At 41.1% G+C, this 19,247-nt stretch overlaps 1 protein-coding gene across 2 annotated transcripts in view; it reads right to left on the bottom strand.

Moving 5' to 3' along the window:
- LOC149260326 (rsm22-cox11 tandem fusion protein 2, mitochondrial-like) overlaps positions 1–18,666 on the bottom strand; it is a 500,616-nt gene extending 481,950 nt beyond the window's left edge. Inside the window, exons 1-2 of one of the 2 annotated variants that reach the window (XM_089420308.1) lie at positions 18,508–18,666; positions 18,149–18,421 (exon numbers count right to left, since the gene is read on the bottom strand). In XM_089420308.1, coding sequence (XP_089276434.1) covers positions 18,149–18,281 — 133 coding nt within the window. In that variant the 5' untranslated portion in view covers positions 18,282–18,421; positions 18,508–18,666. The remainder of the gene's footprint in view (positions 1–18,148; positions 18,422–18,507) is intronic. The other variant, XM_089420298.1, reaches the window with a different exon arrangement.
- Between the last annotated feature and the right edge of the window lie 581 nt (positions 18,667–19,247).

Here is a 19,247-nt window from a genome sequence, read left to right as displayed (position 1 = left end):
ATAGGTTGCTAGCTCCTCTTCAGTAGAAAGGAACTGGAGTACATACAGCTTCATCCATTCAGTGAGGCGAAACAAATTGAGCTCTGAGAAGGCTAAGGAACTAGTGTATGTTCATTCAAACCTTCGCCTTCTGTCACACAAGAGAGATGAATACAAATTTGGGCCCACCAAATTATGGGACGTGGAACCAGAGTTGTCTGACTTGGATATGACATTGGATGCCATGTCTCATATGACTTTGTTTGATGTGGAGTCACCAATAGGTGGATCTTCAAGTGGACATGGCAGCAATGTTCCCAGTCCCACTTCTGGAGAGGATGTGAAACATTTTCGTGGCATGAATGAAGACATATTTGATGATATGTAAATGTAATGTGTTTTAACTTTTAAACTTTTGAAGAACCATATGAATTATGAATAATGATAGTAAGCTGCTAGTCATAGTTCATTTTGTACTTTGTACTATGTAGTATGCATTATCAATTTTGGTATTGATGTTGTAACTTGTCATGTTGATAACTTGATGAGTGAAATTTGAAACAAAAACTTGATGATATGTTGAATCATGAATTTTATAATAATCATTAATGATGATGACAATGTTTATGCTGAATTGATGATGATGAATCATGATAGATCATAGATGATAATTGATTAGTAAATTTTTCAGTCTTTATATCTAATCTAGATTCTAAAATATGAATGGTAATATGAAATTTTTATTTTTTAAATTTATATATGTGTGTGTGTGTGTGTGTGTCGTTTCCTACCATATCGTATCCAGGTTTTTTGAAAAGTTGTTGTATCCGTTTCAAACCCTGTATCTGTATCTGTTCACGTACCCATTTCAGTGCAACTTAGATATCAGCGCAAGGCATGGAAGAGAAAGCACACGAGGGTTTTGTTTCTCCAGTATTATCAAAGTCAGAGAAAGGCGATTTATCTGCAAAAAAGAAGGCTGAAGAAAGCAGATCGAATAGACAATTTACCTAGTTCATAGATCTGAAGCAATGATTTCATTTTCAGTTGTCGGATCTATTTATCGAAGGAAGTGTGAATAATTTCATAGGACAGAGGGAGACAGTATATTCATCAGAACAAATTTCAGAAGGATTTCTCAGTTGTTGGTGCGAGTTGCTAGATCTAGTGCAGAGTGCAGGATCCAGTGTGAGCTACAAGCAGAGGATTGCGAGTTTGCAAAAGAAGGCCGAGTCAGTTTTTTCAGAGGAAAGTTAGCGTTTATAGAGTGATTTGCTAGTTGGGGAAGTGAAGTAAAGTTCTCTAATTTATTGAAATTCGTAGTTTTCAAAGAAGATGGCTGCAGCGAGACTAAGAGATCAAGCGAGGCTAGATGGAGCCTCCAACTTTGGCATCTGGAAGGCCAGAATGCTATTCCTTTTAGATGAGCATGGTCTAAAGGAGTTTGTGACAATAGTTGTTGTTGAGCCAGCAGATCCTAACTTGTTACATGATTACTAGAAGGACATGGCCAAGGCTAAGAGGTTTATCCTAGATGAAGTGAGAGATCATATTGTCCTACATGTTGCAAAGAAGGGAATTCAAAAGAGATGTGGGATGCCATCATCAAGTTGCACTAAGATCCTTCAAAGAGTTGAAATATTATTCTCAAGGAGCAGTTGAGGATGGTTAAGATGCAAAAGGGCGAGAACATAACATCCTATCTCACCAGGATTTAGGGTGTTAGAGATGAACTTGCAGTAGTTGGAGAGAAGCCAGTAGAGGATGAACTAGTGCGTACAACTCTAAATGGGTTTACCAAGGAATGGTGAACCTTTGTTTAGGCGATTACTAGACGGGACAAGCTACCAGATTGGGAACGCCCCTAGAGTGACTTCACTCAGGAGGAGTTGAGGCTCAGTCTTGTCGAAGGTACTACTAACAGCATTGGCAAGGGACCAAAGGTAGAGAAGGAAGAGGAAAATGTTGCTATTACGGGAAGGGAAAAGCGAAGAAGGAACCTAGCCAGGGACAAGACTCTAAGGGAGAAAAGACGAAGGACCTGTCAAAGGTCAAGTGCTTCGGATGTGGTGAGCTTGGTCACTACATTAGCCAATGTACTAAGAGGAAGAAAGACGAGAAGGGGAAGCAAGCAGCAGCTTCAGCAAAGATTGATGAATTGCCCGCCAGGTTGGAGGATGATTTCGCTATGTTTACATCATTATCCTCGAGTATGATACTCCAGTATGCCAAATTCGGGCAAGTTCCAAGGGATGAGCAGCGAAGAGATCTAGATTGTAGCCAGGAGGGCTTGATCAATTAGATCACATCCAGTTGTTGCATTCCTTAGTTGGATCGGTACCTTTTGTTACAGGAACCCAAAGTAGTAAAGTATCAGGAGGATCAAAGTGTCAACAAGGCACAAACAGGTTCTTAAGAGACAATGCAAAGCCAGTTAGGCATAGTCAGATACTCAGGAGACAGTTGCAGAGCTAGTTGCAGTGACTTAGCAGATCAATTAGAGATCAGGGTTTAGTACATACAGGTGCAATGATAGCAGCAACATAGTGGCAGCGCAGGGGAATCAGCAGTATGAGATCAGAGTATGGGCAGTAGCATGGTGGACAGTGACTACCAAAGTATTTTCTTCACAAGATATTTCTAGTGACAGGAAGTTAGATCAGCTAGAAGATGTGAAAGAATGAGTTCACTAGAAGTATCACAGAGGTCAGACACCAACAATGTGAATCAGTTCGGCTACAACATGTTTCCACAAACCAGTAGGTAGCTAATATACTCACCAAGGCCTTGGGGAGGGCGAAGTTTGTTTACTTCAGAGGGCAAATGGGTATAGTGGAGAACACCTTCCTCGCTAAGAGGTAGTGTTAATTTTTGGATATGGTAGCAACAGTGAAGTGTTCTAGTCTCAAATGGTGTCTAGAGGCTAAGGAACACGAGATCTCCAAAACCCAGAAAAGGTTTCACAAGAAAATACTTGGAGACGCCTTAATCAAATTAATTAACCAATAACTAAAAGGTTCATAACTCTAACTTAGAAAAATTGGTAACCACGTTTCCTAGAGCAAGTTGTCGAAGGAACCATGTTTTAGTTGCCAATTGTCGAATAAGTTTCCTGATGGCAGAGCGAATGTGTTTCAAAGACAGAGGGAGGCAGGACGACTTGCTAGGAGGTGATTCTGGGGTTGCTCAAATTTTCTGGAGGCGACTGTACACATTTCCCGCCAGGCAGTGAGAATAGCCAAGAAGTGCAAGTTGTCAGGAGAGAGGATCAGATTGATTGCAGAGGGCCAGATTGATTGCAGAGGGAGATAGGGTGTCTTCTAGTTTATTTTTCCAGTAGAGTTGTCAGGGCTTTGCCAGAAAGGCAAGCAGTTCATTGTACTCACAAATTGCTGAAGACAATAATAAAACCTTCATCTTCTGCACCGGTTTTCGCTTCGGGGATTTTCCAGGGACAATTGTCCAAAAATAACTGTGTCAAATTTTTATTTGTGTGTGCATATTTTCTCAATTCCAATTTTTATATTTCACAACATATTTTAATTTGTGAAGAATGCAATAGTGATTTAATCATTATTGTCGAATAATAATTTAGAAGACAAATAATTTGTAGCAGATATAAGATTAAACTCGAGTTTATTGCATTCACAGGAATTTCACACTCCACTACCAAATGTGCAACTTTGCAACCCAATGAAGATATTATCTCACAATCAACCTGCCATCCACACTGAGCTACCTTGTCCATGCCAAAGCATTCCCTACCAAGGTATCTAAGTTGTCTCAACTTACTTTGACAAGTCCATGGAACACCATCAATGGTATTAACAACCTGCCACACAACATACTGTTGTGCACCAAATTCTCCACCAATCCACCAGAACTCCCACCCTATCTCGTCACCAAACCAATCAAGACCACATCTCCATGTTCTTTGTTGAACCTTTTGCTCCATGTCTAGCCAACTCACTTGGCAACACTGTTGCTTCCTGCAACAGTCTCACAGCTCCCTCCTAGAGCTGACACCTGTGCACACTCTAATCTAGCTACCCTTCAAAGTAGCTCTGATACCATGTTGAAATTTCCACACACCCTAGGTCAGGTCTATGCCCTAGATAAGAACACAAACACAATAGAGATGACCAACTTTAGACAACTTTGCATAGTGAAATGTAACAGCAATGAGATCATTAATAGTACACAATATTTATGGCCCAAAACACATTCCTTATTAGTCCTCCAATAAGAAAACCATAGGCATCCCGTACCAGGGAGCATGACCCTTTACACACCGCAATACAAAGCTATAATAGAAAGTCAGTCCTTTAACCAAATACAACTAAGGTTGAGGCCAATTCCTTTAGGCTCTCACCTTCCCAACATACAAATCAACTTACCTGGCAGTGGTTTTCTTCCTTGTTGTAGACAAACTTTCTTCACTATGCACAATAGCCTGTTATCAGCCTTCTTGTAGCCCTTAGCTACACCCTTCAACAGTTGCAAGCCTTCCTTTGTCCACGAGGTTTGCTCCTTTAGACCTTTGTAGCCCTTATCCTGGCCTCGGCCTAACTTCCTAACAGAGTATGACCAAGTACAAGCCCTAGGCCCTGACTATCACACTTCGGCCTTGTATACCAACCTCTATTTAGACCTTCTTCTGCCCTCGACCTTGACTTACAATCGTTCAACCCTCATTTTCTAGGCATGTTCAGGCCACGGCCACTTTGTCCCAACCCTAACACATTTCAGCCCTTCTTAACAGACCTTCGGCCTACTCTTATCAGCATTGCGGCCTCACTTCCTTGGTTGTTCCTTGTGACAAGATCCCCTTCTTGCCTTTAGTTTCCCTTCTTGACTACGATCTAGTCATTTAGACCTCCTTAAGCCTTGTGGACAATGCTAACCAGGTTACATTGTTACAACAACCCTACAACCAGCCCCCTTGTTGTTGTTCTAGGTCTCCCTGTCCTCCTAGACCTATGGGCCTTTCACAATAGTGATCCAGATCTTGGGGGGAGGCCCCCAAGATCTAAAAGATTGAAATGGATTTTGGGGGAGAGACCCCCAAGATCTGAAAAATTGAAATGCCAGAAGAAAAAGAGGAGAATGCCCAATAAACAAAACCACAAAGAAAATATTTATTAGAACGGAAAATAATTGTAAAAGCAACATTGTGGCAGACAAACTATCCTTTTACAAAATGCGATTTATTACTTATAATATTTTTCAGTTACAGTACCACGGGTCAATCCCATGGGTGAATGAATACCATGGGTGGATGTCACACTACCACGGGTCAATTCCAAGGGTGAATGAATACCATGGGTGGATGTCACAATACCATGGGTGAATGAATACCATGGGTGGATGTCACTTACAATACCATGGGTGGATGCCACTTACAATTCCATGGGTGGATGAATACCATGGGTTGATGCCATTTTCCATTTGAATCATTCCTCCCTCCTTAAGAAGCAATGGTCTCCCCCCGGATGCGGGTGTTAACCTTGGCAATTAATGATATGGCCTTCCGTCCAGCCATCTGGCTTGACAGCAGGCAGGAGGGCGATCATCCGGCACGCATGATCGACACCATTTTAAGGTTCAAGGTAAGTGAGTTAATGTTAGCTCAGTCTCGGACTGCGTTGCAATTCAATGCGCGCATGGCCCTTTCGTCCTGGTTCGAGCTCTTCAGCATGACGCGCCTTCATTTTCCCGCTGCGGGTTTTGCCTTCGCTCTTTATATTATTATGTGGCCTCAGTTAGTTCATCCTGTCCCTCCTGTGGCCTCAGTTGCTTGGCTCTGCAATAACTCGGGCTTCCATAGCTTCCCTGTCCCGCCGGGTCTACTCTGTCTCAAACGTTTTCTCAGTTTCCCTGGCGCTCCTTCAATGCCTCGCAGTCGAGGTATTCCGCGAAGGGGGGGTCGTTCTGGTATCAGAGTAAGCCCCTCGCCTTCAGAGCCCCAGCATTTAACCCCAATTGCTTTGGTTCAGCCCTCTTCTCCGCAGTCTGACCAGGAGAGAGCCAATCCAAACAGCTCATACCAGTCTTCCAGATTTGTTTTCCAGAGTCGGCTCAATAGACCGACGGTTACAGTGAATTTTTCTGTGTTTATCTCTGAGGAGGAAACCCACCATCCCAGCTCGACCCCTCCGGCTTCCTCCAGTTCTCAGGATGAAGGCGTTCTGCTCGGAGATATGACGGGGCTGGTTTATCACCCGGACTGCATCAACGAGGGAGCCCCTGCTTCGAATGTTCCTCAGCAACCCGCTCCGGCCATGGAAGAAGACAAAGACAGAGAACCAGCTCATTTCCCTTCTGGAAACTTACACTTGGTAACGGATTCAGCTGGAGAACCGTTGATGGACGAAGAAGGTTATGTCACTTGGGTAGCCTCTCCAAGTCCGGTGAAGGAGGAAAGGCAAGCCTCTCCAAGTCAAGCAGACTGATTCTCCTCCGGGTGCACGATATGTTTTTTGACTCTGTGTCTATGGTTTTACAGTTTAAGTCTCGTGTCTGTTTTAGTCTTAGGCTTCAGATGGTTACAGCAGTCTTAGACAATTCAGACTCCTTTTTCTGTTATAAAGTCAGTCTTGATAGATATCAATGTATTTTTGAAACTACTGAAGGGTGGGCGTATCATAGTCTGGATATTTTTTGTCAGAATGTCAGGGATAGTAATCAATTTCTCAAGGTCTGCATTGTAAATCCAATGAACAGGACCCACTGTAAAATCCCTGAGTCTTTGCTACAGGAATGGCCTCAGCCTCCTTTGAGGCTCTGAACTTTGTACATATCTTTTTCACTTTTTTAATAGAATAGTATTTACCGAGAAAAAAAAAAAAAAAAAGAAGCAATGGTCCCCATTTCGTGAAGTTCCCTCCTGCAAAGCCTTTGTTGAATATGAAGAGCCACTAAAGAGAAGGGTTTTATGTGGTTAACCCATAACCATGATGAACGAAGATCCAAGGATAGAGATACCCTCTAATTCTTGTGACCAACTGTGATACTGACAGTGTGCGGCCTAGCAAATGGACTCCGCTGAAGTGTTGGTTTGTGTATGACCCATAACCATGATGAACGAAGATCCGAAGATAGAGATACCCTGTAATACTTGTGACCAACTGTGATACTAATAGTGTGCGGCCTAGCAAATGGACTTCGATGAAATGTGGGTTTGTGGATGGCCCATAACCATGACAAACGAAGATCCGAGGATAGAGATACCCTGTAATGCTTGTGACCAGCTGTCATACTAACAGTGTGTGGCCTAGCAAATGGACTTTGATGACAAGGATTTTGTGCGGTTGACCCATAACTGTGATGTTGGTTGTTGATGAAGTAGCAGGTGCCTACATAGCGTGGTGTGGAGGGCACGTCTCCAAAGAACCAAGGCCAAATGTTGTTATGCTGAAACTGATTAATGTGAAGCAGATGCCTACTAAAGCGAGGTGGGAAGGCACGTCTCCAAAGGGAACCCGCTTCGAATGTTGCTCTAGAATTAAAATGGACATAACTCAGTCAATATAACTCGGAATATTTATTATAACTTGTTTTTGGAAACAGAATGACCAATTTGCATCTTCCCATGTGTTGGAAATCCTTATATGGACACTCTAGAATCTCAGATTCGCGCTACAACTTTTCCACCATCACAAAAGTTCTAGAAAAATAGTTGATTTTAAATCAGCGATATCTCTCACATCCAAACTCCAATTTGACGAATTTTTTTTGAAATTGAGCAATTTTTTAAGAGGAGCTCGGATCTATGATCACTTTTCTTAAATTCTGCACCAAAATTGCAAAAAAAATAGGATAGCCACCATCCACGAATTGTCGTCAGAAACATTTCTGCAACATAGCTGATTTTAAATCAGCGATATCTCCCTCATCCGGACTCCAATTCAGCAGATCTTTTTTTGAATTTGGATTTTTTCGCAAGGAATCTAGATCTATTATTATTTTTCGTAAATTTTGTACCAAAAATTTCAAATCTTATCTGCAAACTCGCCGCCCAAAAACATTCCTGCAAAAAAATGAAAAAAGAAAAATTCTTCTCACTTGGCCCAAGAAAATGCTTTGTGGAGGATGTAGCACATGCCTGAAATTTGTTGAATATTGCTGCAAAATTTGAAACTCAAACATGCATCAAACCCTCATTCCCATGGAATCATAACCTGCTCTAATACCACTGATCCAGAGCCCCCAAGATTTAAAAGATTGAAATGGATTTTGGGGGAGAGACACCAAGATCTGAAAAATTGAAATGCCAGAAGAAAAAGAGGAGAATGCCCAATAAACAAAGCCACAAAAAAAATTATTAAAACGGAGAATAATTGTAAAAGCTACATTGTGGCGAACAAACTGTCATTCTACAAAATGCGATTCATTACTTATAATATTTTCCAGTTACAATACCACAGGTCAATTCCATAGGTGAATGAATACCATGGGTGGATGTCACAATACCACGGGTCAATTCCATGGGTGAATGAATACCATGGGCGGATGTCACAATACCATGAGGAAATACCATGGGTGAATGAATACCATGGGCGGATGTCACAATACCATGAGGAAATACCATGGGTGGATGTCACTTACAATACCATGGGTGGATAAATACCATGGGTGGATGCCACTTACAATACCATGGGTAAATTCCATGGGTGGATGAATACCATGGGTTGATGTCATTTTCCATTCAGATCAAATAGACCTCGGCATCCTCTTGCAAAAGTCCTCGAGGCCCTCAGTTCTCAATCTTATAGGTCTCTAATCTGTTTAACCCCGTAGCCCTTTCTTTGCTAACTCCTTTTGGGTCGTGGCTAGCCCTAAACCATTTTTGTCAACCTCCAAATAGCCCCCAACTCCCTTCTTAAATTACTTTTCTTGGGTTCCAAGTCCACTCCTTTGGGTCAAAACCCCAAACCTTGGGTACTTTTCCCACAAAGACCCCAAAGGCTTTTCCACTTAGAACTACCTTTTGAACTACCCAGTTTCAACAAATATCAACCAGATTTCTCTCTATCTCACATCATCTTCACCTCACAATCAATTACTTAAACTTGGCCATGAGGATCTCCCTACTTTGATACCATATTACGAAGAAGTTGGATTGCTAAATCTTGAAACCCTAGACAAGGTTGTGATAAAGATACACATAATAACACAGTATCATATTAAGGAAAATACCTCACACAATTACAATGAGATTCACCTCTCTTATATAGAGTTCAAGAGGTCTTATTTGTTCAAAAACCTAAACGCTAATAATAATCAAAAACCCTAACTTTTATAGCCTAAGTCATTGAAGTAACTTTATTACACATTAATGCTTTATATTCTAACAATACTTACCATGTAGAAACCCGATGTGGGTAAAAAATCTAGTAAAATCAAAAATTATGCCTTTATTCTTGAATAAGAGAGAGTTCAATGCAAAATATAGAGATCACCAAGCCCACGATGGAGCTCCGAGACACCATGTGCTAAAGTTCCCGACAAACTGTTCTTACTCCTCTAGTTTGCTATCTCTATACTCCTAGTAGTTGCTCTCCTATGGAACATCAAATCACTACATCAAGAGTTGACTCCTTTTCACCCTTTCAGCAAAGGTTTGATTGCCCTTTCTTGGCCATTAAAGTTAGGGCTCTTAACTGTCTCGATTCTTTTAAAATCTTCTTGGAAAGCCATTCATTACTAGCTCCACATTTACAATATTGGTGTGCCTTCCACATGACACTAAAACAGATAGAGTCACCTGGGAATGTAACGTTCAAGTGCTAACTTTGTTTATTTGATGTGATATATTGTTAGAAGCCTCTCAAGGAGCTCTACAACCCACATATATATTTCCAGTTATTTCAACCAATTTAGACCCCAAAAAATTCTTGGAAAAGCCTAAAATGAGCTCTAGAAGCTCAATACCTAAAAACAGAAAAATTAGGTTCAATTCCTAAATGGCCCCTACAAGTTCATGACTTTAATTTTCTGTTAAATTATGGTATGTTCTATGCTTAAGAGCAATTTACTTCAAATCTTCTTATTAGCCCAATATCAATTTCCAGTATTGCAATCACATCAACATGATAGTAAAACGCAGATAGAACATAAATGTAAACAACAGAAGACAAGCCAAGATAAGAGACACAAGATGTGGCACCAGCGACGGACAAACCCCAATACTGGGAAACCCTTTGATGAATTCTTCTATATTCTTCAATAATTCAGCAGAGAGAGTACAATTTCATAAATCTATGATTTTACAATAGCAGCAATAAAACCCTAACCAGCAAATTCAAAGCTAGTCAAACATCTCCCAAATGACCTCAAGTCAACTTTGGAGAACTCGGCCTCTAACAACAATGATAAGCAGCCCAAAACAGTCAACGAAAGGTGGTCAAACAACAGTCAACGGATCTGCAACTCTACAGTCAACGCTAGTCAAATCTGTGGTCAAACAGGTCAATGCTTGGCTACCCAGCAATGCGGCTAGCCTAGGAGAGGCTGCCCAACCCAAAACCGCAGTTAAACCTCCTCTTCGCTGGTCAATGCAAGCAAAATACAGCCCTACTGCTCCACGGTCAACCCTAGGTCAATGCTGCCCTAAAAAAAGGCCTGCGTCCTTCCTTCTTCCCACGTGTGAGTGTCTTCCTCCTCCTACGCATACCCAAATAGACTAGGAGAGAGAGGAATGAGATGGTGAGATGAGTTCCATAATGCCTCAAGGTCTCCTCCTTTTATATGCCACGTTGAGGATAAACTGGGGGTGAGAAACATTGTTTTACTTGTTGGTCGACCTTGACAAATTGTTAAGAAATACAAATAAATTCATATCTCCATGAATACATGTCGAAATCGGATGATCATTAGATCAATCCTACACCTCTCGATGAGAAGAATCCACGAAAAATATCAGCTGCCATAAATGAGATGACCCACATGGAGTTTGGCCCTAGTTGCCAATTTTAACACTCCCTCTCAACTTGGGAGAACTCCATTTGCTAATCCATTTGTCTGTCAGTACTATCTCTGCCATCAAATGCACTGCTCTACTCTTCTATGCTCTACTATGCTCTGCTAAACTATGAAGAAGAAGAAATGATCGAGAATGTATCATACCATCCTCTACTGACCCGAAGTCAGTTCGAGATAAAAGAGAGTGTCTAATAGTACTCTTACTAACCCGAAGTCAGTCCCAATGAAGAGATTATATCATACCACTCTTATTGATCCGAAATCAGTTCCAAAAGAGAGTGAGTTATATCACTCTTACTGACCTGAAGTCAGTTCCAATTGATCCCAGATCAATGTCATCTTAGCATAGGGAGTAGGGTAGATACACGATGCGTCCATCGGTACTACAATGGTCCTTATCCTCATTTCCCTACTCATTGGCCAGACGAGAGGTACTTCCCATGAGTCCCAGACTGCATGGGTAGGATGTCTCATCAGGAGAAGGATGAACCACTCATCCTGCCTACATGTCGTGACGGGGTATCACAGGGGAAGGCTGAATCATTCACCATGTACATAGCGCACCTACCCCAAGCCCCCCGGAGCTCAATGTATGCATCATACAGGACCCTCATAAGAGGGTCTCTCCACGACTCCTAGTCGTTCTCGGAAAGTCAAGAATTTGACCTTTCCTAGGGGCTTCGTCAGAATGTTGACAACCTACTCATCAGTCCCAATATGATGGAGCCTTATTGCTCCTCATTGTACCATATCCCAGATAAAGTGGTACTTGATAACGATGTGCTTGGAGAAATCATGAAATACGGGATTCTCAGATAAACGAATCCCACTCTGGTTGTCGCAGAGGATCACGATAGTATCCAACGTATGACCAAACAACTCACTAAAGAGCTTTCGCAACCAAACAGATTCGCAGGAAACCATACTCGCAGCAATGTACTTGGCCTCAACGGTGCTCAAAGCCACCGACTTCTGCTTCCTGCTCATCCAGGAAATCGGAGCAGAACACGAAAAGAAACAGCACCCGGAAGTGTTCTTTCGGTCCACCACACTGCCTACCCAATCAGCATCGGAATAACCATGCAGCCTCACATCTCTGGCAATGTATCTCAGTCCATGAGTGATTGTGCCCCGAGGATATCTCAGTAGATTCTTGGCACCAATCCAATGTGAGTGATGAGGCTCAACCATATATTGGCTGAAAGTGTTGACTGCAAAACATATATCTGGACGGGAGTTCACCAAGAACATCAATGCTCCTATGAGTTGACGATACTCAGAAGCATTTCCCAAAACAGGTTCGGCAGCACTACCGCATAACTTCTTAAAGTTATGCTCCATTAGGGTAGTCACAGGCTTGCAGTCTACCACCCCAAATCTCTTCAATATCTTCACCACGTATTTTCTTTGAGATAGGAAAATTTCTCCTAGCTTTTGCCAGACCTCCAGCCCTAGGAAATAGTGCATCAGCCCTAGGAAATAGTGCATCAGCCCTAGGTCCTTCACCTCAAATTCGGAAGCCAACTCCCTCTTACATTTGTGAATGAGAGGGTCTGCACCTGTCAGAAAGAGGTCGTCAACATACAGCACCAGTATGAGAGGCTTATCATCTTCAACCTTAAAGTAAAGGTTCGGATCAGCTTCACTCCTAGTGAATCCTAGCTTCATCAAATAGCTATCAATCCTCTCATACCAAGCTCGGGGTGCTTGCTTCAACCCATAGAGAGCTTTCTTCAACCTGCATACGTGAGATTCCCGATTATGAATCTCAAACCCCTCGAGTTGTTCCACATAGACTTCCTCTTTAATCAAACCATGTAAGAACGCGATCTTGACATCCATCTGATGTAGGTTCCATCCTTGCGAAGCATCAAGGGCTATGATTGAGCAGATAGTGGTGTATCGGGCAACAGGTGCAAATATCTCATCATAATCTACACCTTCCTTTTGAGAGAAGCCTCGAGCAACAAAGCGAGCCTTATACTTTTCAGCACTCCCATCAGCTCCATGCTTGATTTTGTAAAGCCACTTTGAGGTGACAACTGTTTTGTCCTAGGGTCTGGGTACCACATCCCAGACATCATTCTTCATGACAGACTCGTATTCTTCGATCATAGCATCCTTCCATACTTGATGCTTCATGGCTTTTTCGAACGATGAAGGCTCATTTTGAATGATGGTGCTCATAATGGTCAAGTATCCCTGATACCTGGTCGGCTTCTTACTTTCACGGAAAGTCCCTCTCGGTGCAATATGTCTCTCAGCATCTTCAAGAGTCCCCCTAAACCATGAGGGCCTCTTCCTAGAAGAGGAAGGATCTTGCGGAGGGGGATCAATAAGATCCATAGGTTCTTCCACATGGGGCATCGTCTCATCTTCCTTCTCATCCGGCTTCCTGGTGACAGCTTCTTTATCTTTCCTAAGAATAGGAAGATTGTCAACCTTGCTAAGAGCCATATATTCGTCAAAGGGGACATCATGACTTATTTCGACTTCCTTTTGACCAGCCACAGATTCTATAGCCTTTCGAAGTTTCACTATCGCCCACAAAGATTCGCTTCTTTCCAGATGCACCCAATTTTCTCCTCTTCTCTTTCGACACATGAAAATATATGGGACTTCCAAAAATTCTAAAATGAGAGACATTGGGTTTCTTACTAGTGAACATTTCTTCGAGAATCTTGGAATCCAATGCTTGATGAGGGCATCAGTTTTAAACATAACACCATTCTGCTCAGGAGTGTACGATGTTGTGGTCTCCCTCTTAATGCCAGCTTCTTGCAAAAGTCATGGAACTCATTGGATTCATACTCGGTCCCATTATCAGTGCTTAAAATATTGATTCTCTTCTCGGTTTGATTCTCTATCAAGGCTTTGAAGTGACGGAACCAGGAGAACACTTCATTCTTCTTTTTCAAGAAGTATATCCAAGTCTTGTGAGAATAATCATCTGTAAAAGTGAGATAATATAGATATCCTCCCAAAGAGTTCACAGGCATTATACATGATATGTCGGAGTGAACCAACTGCAAAATGTCGGAGATCTTGCTATGGCTTGAGGGGAATGGTCCCCTTTCGAGCTTTCTTTCGACACATCCCAGACATACACCTTCATGCTCTACTTTGAACTCAGGCATCCCTGTCACCATCTGTCTCACATCGGGTAGAGCCTTATAATGAAGGTGGGCAAACCTCTGGTGCCATAGTTCAGACTGTAGAGATGTGTCGCAAGACATGACTCCCAACGACTTCCTCCAACTTGATATAAAGAGTCAACCCGGAACCCAAGAGTGAAAGCATCTTTAAAATTCTTTTTCCACACACGTACCTTGCCATCGATGAAGGCCACCTTGTAGCCTTTGTCTTCCATTGCCGAAATGGACACCAGGTTCTTCTTGAGATCAGGTACATATAGGACTTCTTGCAAATGAATTGTGTTACCCTGATTTAATTGAAGAGTAACATTCCCTACACCCTTTACGGGATAGGTGGAATTATCTCCAAGTTTGTCTCCTTCTCTATTAGATTAGAGAGAACTTCCTTGTAGCCAGTGAAGTGCCTTGAGGCACCACTATCAATAAGCCAATTTCCCAACGAGTCCGGAGGAGAGGTAGTGGAGAGGGCCGATATCAGATAATACTCATCTTGCTTATTTTTAACAACATTTGATTCATACCTGGAGTTCCTTGCTTTCTTGGAGGGTTGACCGCTTCCTTGATTTCCCGGATTCATCTTTCCTTTGCCATTAAACCTGTCATTCCTTTGGCTGTGGTTGTGGTTGGAGTTGCCCTTGGAGTGATTTTGATCATCATCATGTGATGTGTCCTTTCTATTTGGACACTCCCTCGCATAGTGGCCAAATTTATTGCAAACAAATCATCTTCCCTTCCTTCCACCCTTCGATTTGGGCTTTCCTTTGAAATGACCTTTAGACCCATAATTATTTCTCCTTTTGGCATGAGAGGAGAAAGCTGTGGGGTTGCCTTTGCTTGAAGGCATTTCTTGCTCCACCATCCTTGGCTCTTCTTGAATGCATCTCGCCATCAATTGTTCAAATCCAGGAATTCGATCGTTGTCGAGAAGAGTGGTTCTAAATATATACCATTCAGATGGGAGCCCTCCAAGGGTAGTGATAGTTAGTTCCCTATTAGGAATGACTTCTCCAATTGATAGGAGATCATTCTTGATCTCAGTGATCTTTAAGATGTAGGATTGAATATCTTTGTCCTTGCCTTTCTTAATATCATTCAACTTATTTTTGAGGAACAAAACTCGATTTGCATCACTAACTTTAAACAAGCTTACCAGTCTATTGTAGATCTCCTTGGAGGTGTTCAATTCGGAAATGTAGGACACCAAACACTTGTCAACTGAGTCTCGGATGATCTTCTTCGCTTTGACTTCACCCTTAGTGCATTTGATCGAGGCTCTGAGATTCTGGCCTTCACATGTCCAACACTTCTTGCTCTTCCAATGTCAGATCAAGGGACATTTCCATCCGTGATAGTCAGACTTCTCACGGAGCTTGTCTTCGGCTGGGAAGTGCGATGAGGAACCCATGAAGCCTTTTTGATTTTTCCAACTGTCTTCAGTGATTGCTCTTGCTCTCGTTTGGGCTTTGTCTTCACCTTAGCTCTAATACCATGTTAAATTATGGTACATTCTATGCTTAAAAGCAATTTACTTCAAATCTTCTTATTAGCCCAATATCAATTTCCAATATTGCAATCACATCAACATGATAGTAAAATGCAAATAGAACATAAATGTAAACAACAGAAGACAAGCCAAGACAAGAGACACAAGATGTGGCACCAACCAAGGACAAACCCCAATGCGGGGAAACCCTTTGATCAATTCTTCTATATTCTTCAATAATTCAGCAAAGAGAGAGAGATAGTACAATTTCATAAATCTGTGATTTTACAACAGCAGCAATAAAACCCTAACCAGCAAAGTCAAAGCTGGTCAAACAACTCCCAAATGACCTCAAGTCAACCTTGGAGAACTCAGCCTCCAACAGCAATGATAAGCAGCCCAAAACAGTCAACGAAAGGTGGTCAAACAGCAGTCAATGGATCTGCAACTCTGCGGTCAGCCCTAACCAGTCAACGCTGGTCAAATCTGTGGTCAAACAGGTCAATGCTTGGCTGCCCAGCAATGCAGCTAGCCTAGGAGAGGTTGCCCAACCCAAAACCGCAGTCAAACCTCCTCTTCGCTGGTCAATGCAAGCAAACTACAGCCCTGCTACTCCACGGTCAACCCTAGGTCAACGCTGCCCTAAAAACAGGCCTGTGTCCTTCCTTCTTCCCACGTGTGAGTGTCTTCCTCCTCCTATGCATACCCAAATACACTAGGAGAGAGAGGAATGAGATGGTGAAATGAGTTCCATAACGCCTCAAGGTCTCCTTGTTTTATATGCCACGTTAAGGATAAACTGGGGGTGAGAAACATTGTTCTACTTGTTGGCCAACCTTGACAAATTGTCAAGAAATACAAATAAATTCATATTTCCATGAATACATGTTGGAATCGGTTGATTGTTAGATCAATCCTACACCTCTCCATGAGAGGAATCCAAGAAAAATATCCACTGCCATAAATGAGAAGACCCACATGGAGTTTGGCCCTAGTTGCCAATTTTAACATTTTCCCACTCCTTAAAAGAATTTTTAAAGGACAACAAATGTAATGAGCCATTTTGTATCATTCATAATGAGAAGCATTGATCTGCAATCTCCTCTTTATAACCTTCAACCTTCTGCTAAGCTACCACCAATATAACTTCTATCTCCATTTAGCCGTCTTCCTATTCTTCTATTCTTTAATAAGCACATCTCAACCTCTTTAATCAACCCATCTTATCATTATCTTGGATTACCCCATTGCATATCTTAATCCATAATTGTCATTATCCATAAAATGATTTGACATTGTCTTCGTGCCAAAAAGCGTATCTGTTGATAATAGCCATTCCTCGTGCTTTTATCTTCTAGTACTTGCATTGTAATCTAGGCAAAGGATTGAGATGTCAAGCAAGAGCTATACTTAAAATAGCTTGCATCATGATCTAAGCATAGCATTGGGACCTCAAAAAGTTATTCTTTAATTCTTTGTCATTATTCCTTTCTTCTGTTTATCAATAACACTTGCCCAATGACCGCTTATGTTCTCAGTTGTCTTATTTTCCTTATGCAAGTGCCAAATTAATAAATATCTACAATTCAAAAGTCAAAACCAAGTATGAGGTGTAGTGACGCACTCTTAAGTGGATAGCATCGTTAGTAGCAAACAGCCTCAATCACACAGTGCCGATTCCCAGAGAAAACGTATTTGAACCTTTATTCAGAATTGCGTTTGATAAGATACATGACTTCCATGGATCCATACTGATGATTGATACAAGAGCTGCAATGAGTTTAGACATGAGAGTCCTCTTAGACTTTACGTCAAGAACAAGCTCCATAATACCATGCCCAATACCAAGTTACACAGTTTAATTTATGAAGATGCTTAAACAAGCATACCCTGAGTAACTACACTGCAAAGAACAAACCTCCTTCAACTTTGGTGCAGGATCTGGGGAATCTCTATATCTATTCCATCAAAATTGCTTTGGACTTGTGGGGGTTGCCACAGGAAGAATGGAATCTTGTTAAGCGGTTTAAACGAGTGAACCATCGACAAGTTACCCAATATTTGCAATCAAACTTGCTGAAAAACTTGATGTAAGTAAGACAACGATAAGACTTCAATTAGTACTATGAATTATCGTGAACAAAAGTGTTGCCAATGAAGACCTCTCCACAGAAACTAACGTGATTCCTTCTCTGATGCGCCCATAGTAAGCATATTGTTTTAAAATGAATGGATGAAAAATCAGCATATATAATAGTTGCATGATAAGAACTCAGTATACAGCATTTGCTTTAGTCAAACACTTTGGTTTTTAGAAGCCAACATACATAACAGATGTAATTATTGCATAATAATAACTCAATATACGACATTCTCATTCCAAATTCGGCTTTCTATAAATTTTATAGATTTTCAGATTACTTCTTCCGGATAGAAGTAATGTGACAATTGGCAAAAAATTTAAAATAACCGAAAAAAAAAAATCCTCCATGCTTCCATTCAGAACATATACTAATATATGCTACAGTATAAATACTTCACGATCTACCATTAAGAAAATTTTCAATTGCTTTCTTAAGCCGACGAGGTATTGGAATCATGCGCTGAGATTGTTTGGCTGCCTCCTTCAGCCCTTCTGCCGTAAACAGCTTCTTAGCGGTTTCTGGTATCAGCGACCCCATCTTTCTTCTTTGAATGTACCTTTGCTACAACTCTGTTTGGACAAAACCACTCCTGTCCATTCAAAGCAGGGTTCCAGTCACACGGTCAGACCGCAGGAAAATATTTGAATTATCGCTTGCTTTATGTATTAGTTCTGCCTCTGTAACCACCAGGAATATTAGCAGTTTGAGGAAAGAAGAAAAAATGCATTAAGAACTGCGAAATGCAGGGAAATAAATTGCCCACCTTCGACCACCCTCAACTGGTATCGCATATCAGCCTTTTGAACGAGGAATTGTAGGGAAATGCGGCAGGCTTATGAGGTTCTAAGGTTTCGGCTTTCGGTCTGCTACAAATGTCGGTTTCTAAGGTTTAAGGATTTGGGTTTAACAAATTATTATTTGGAAATTTTATATAAAAACACATTCTAGTGTAAAACATGGAAGCATTGTAAGTGGGATTTGCCTTTATAGTTGAAAGCGCTTGCGCTCATGGTATCGTTTAATTAACAATATGTTCATCACTAAGTAATTTTTTCATCCTTTAACAAAAAAAAATTCCCAAACATCACTAAGTGGGTAATTTTTTTCCCTTAACCAAAAGAAATTCCCAAATGTGGTAATTTTTTTCCCTTAACCAAAAAATTCCCAAAAATGGCTCCAAAAAAAAATTATTACCAAATTGTTTTAGAAATTTTGGATATTTTAAAATAATTTATATATTTAGAACTTTAATAAAAATGATAAAATAAAGCATAATATTAAAAAATAATAATATAAATATAAAACATAGTTAAGTTAAAAGAAAGTTGGGTTTTTCCACTTAATAATTGACCACTATGATGAGTTATTTGTACTTGTGATAGTGTTCATGATTAAATGTGGTTAGTAAATTTTGAAGGGAGAGGGTTGACTTCATTTTAATATATATTTGAAAGGAAGGAACATGATTGTTGCACTCACACAATGGAAAAAATTAAGGTATTA

The sequence above is a fragment of the Pinus tabuliformis genome, chromosome 6 (genome assembly GCF_031772625.1).
Source record: "Pinus tabuliformis cultivar Carrire ecotype Pingquan chromosome 6, CPIR1, whole genome shotgun sequence".
NCBI lineage: Eukaryota > Viridiplantae > Streptophyta > Pinopsida > Pinales > Pinaceae > Pinus > Pinus tabuliformis.
This window is presented reverse-complemented; position numbering and strand designations above follow the sequence as displayed.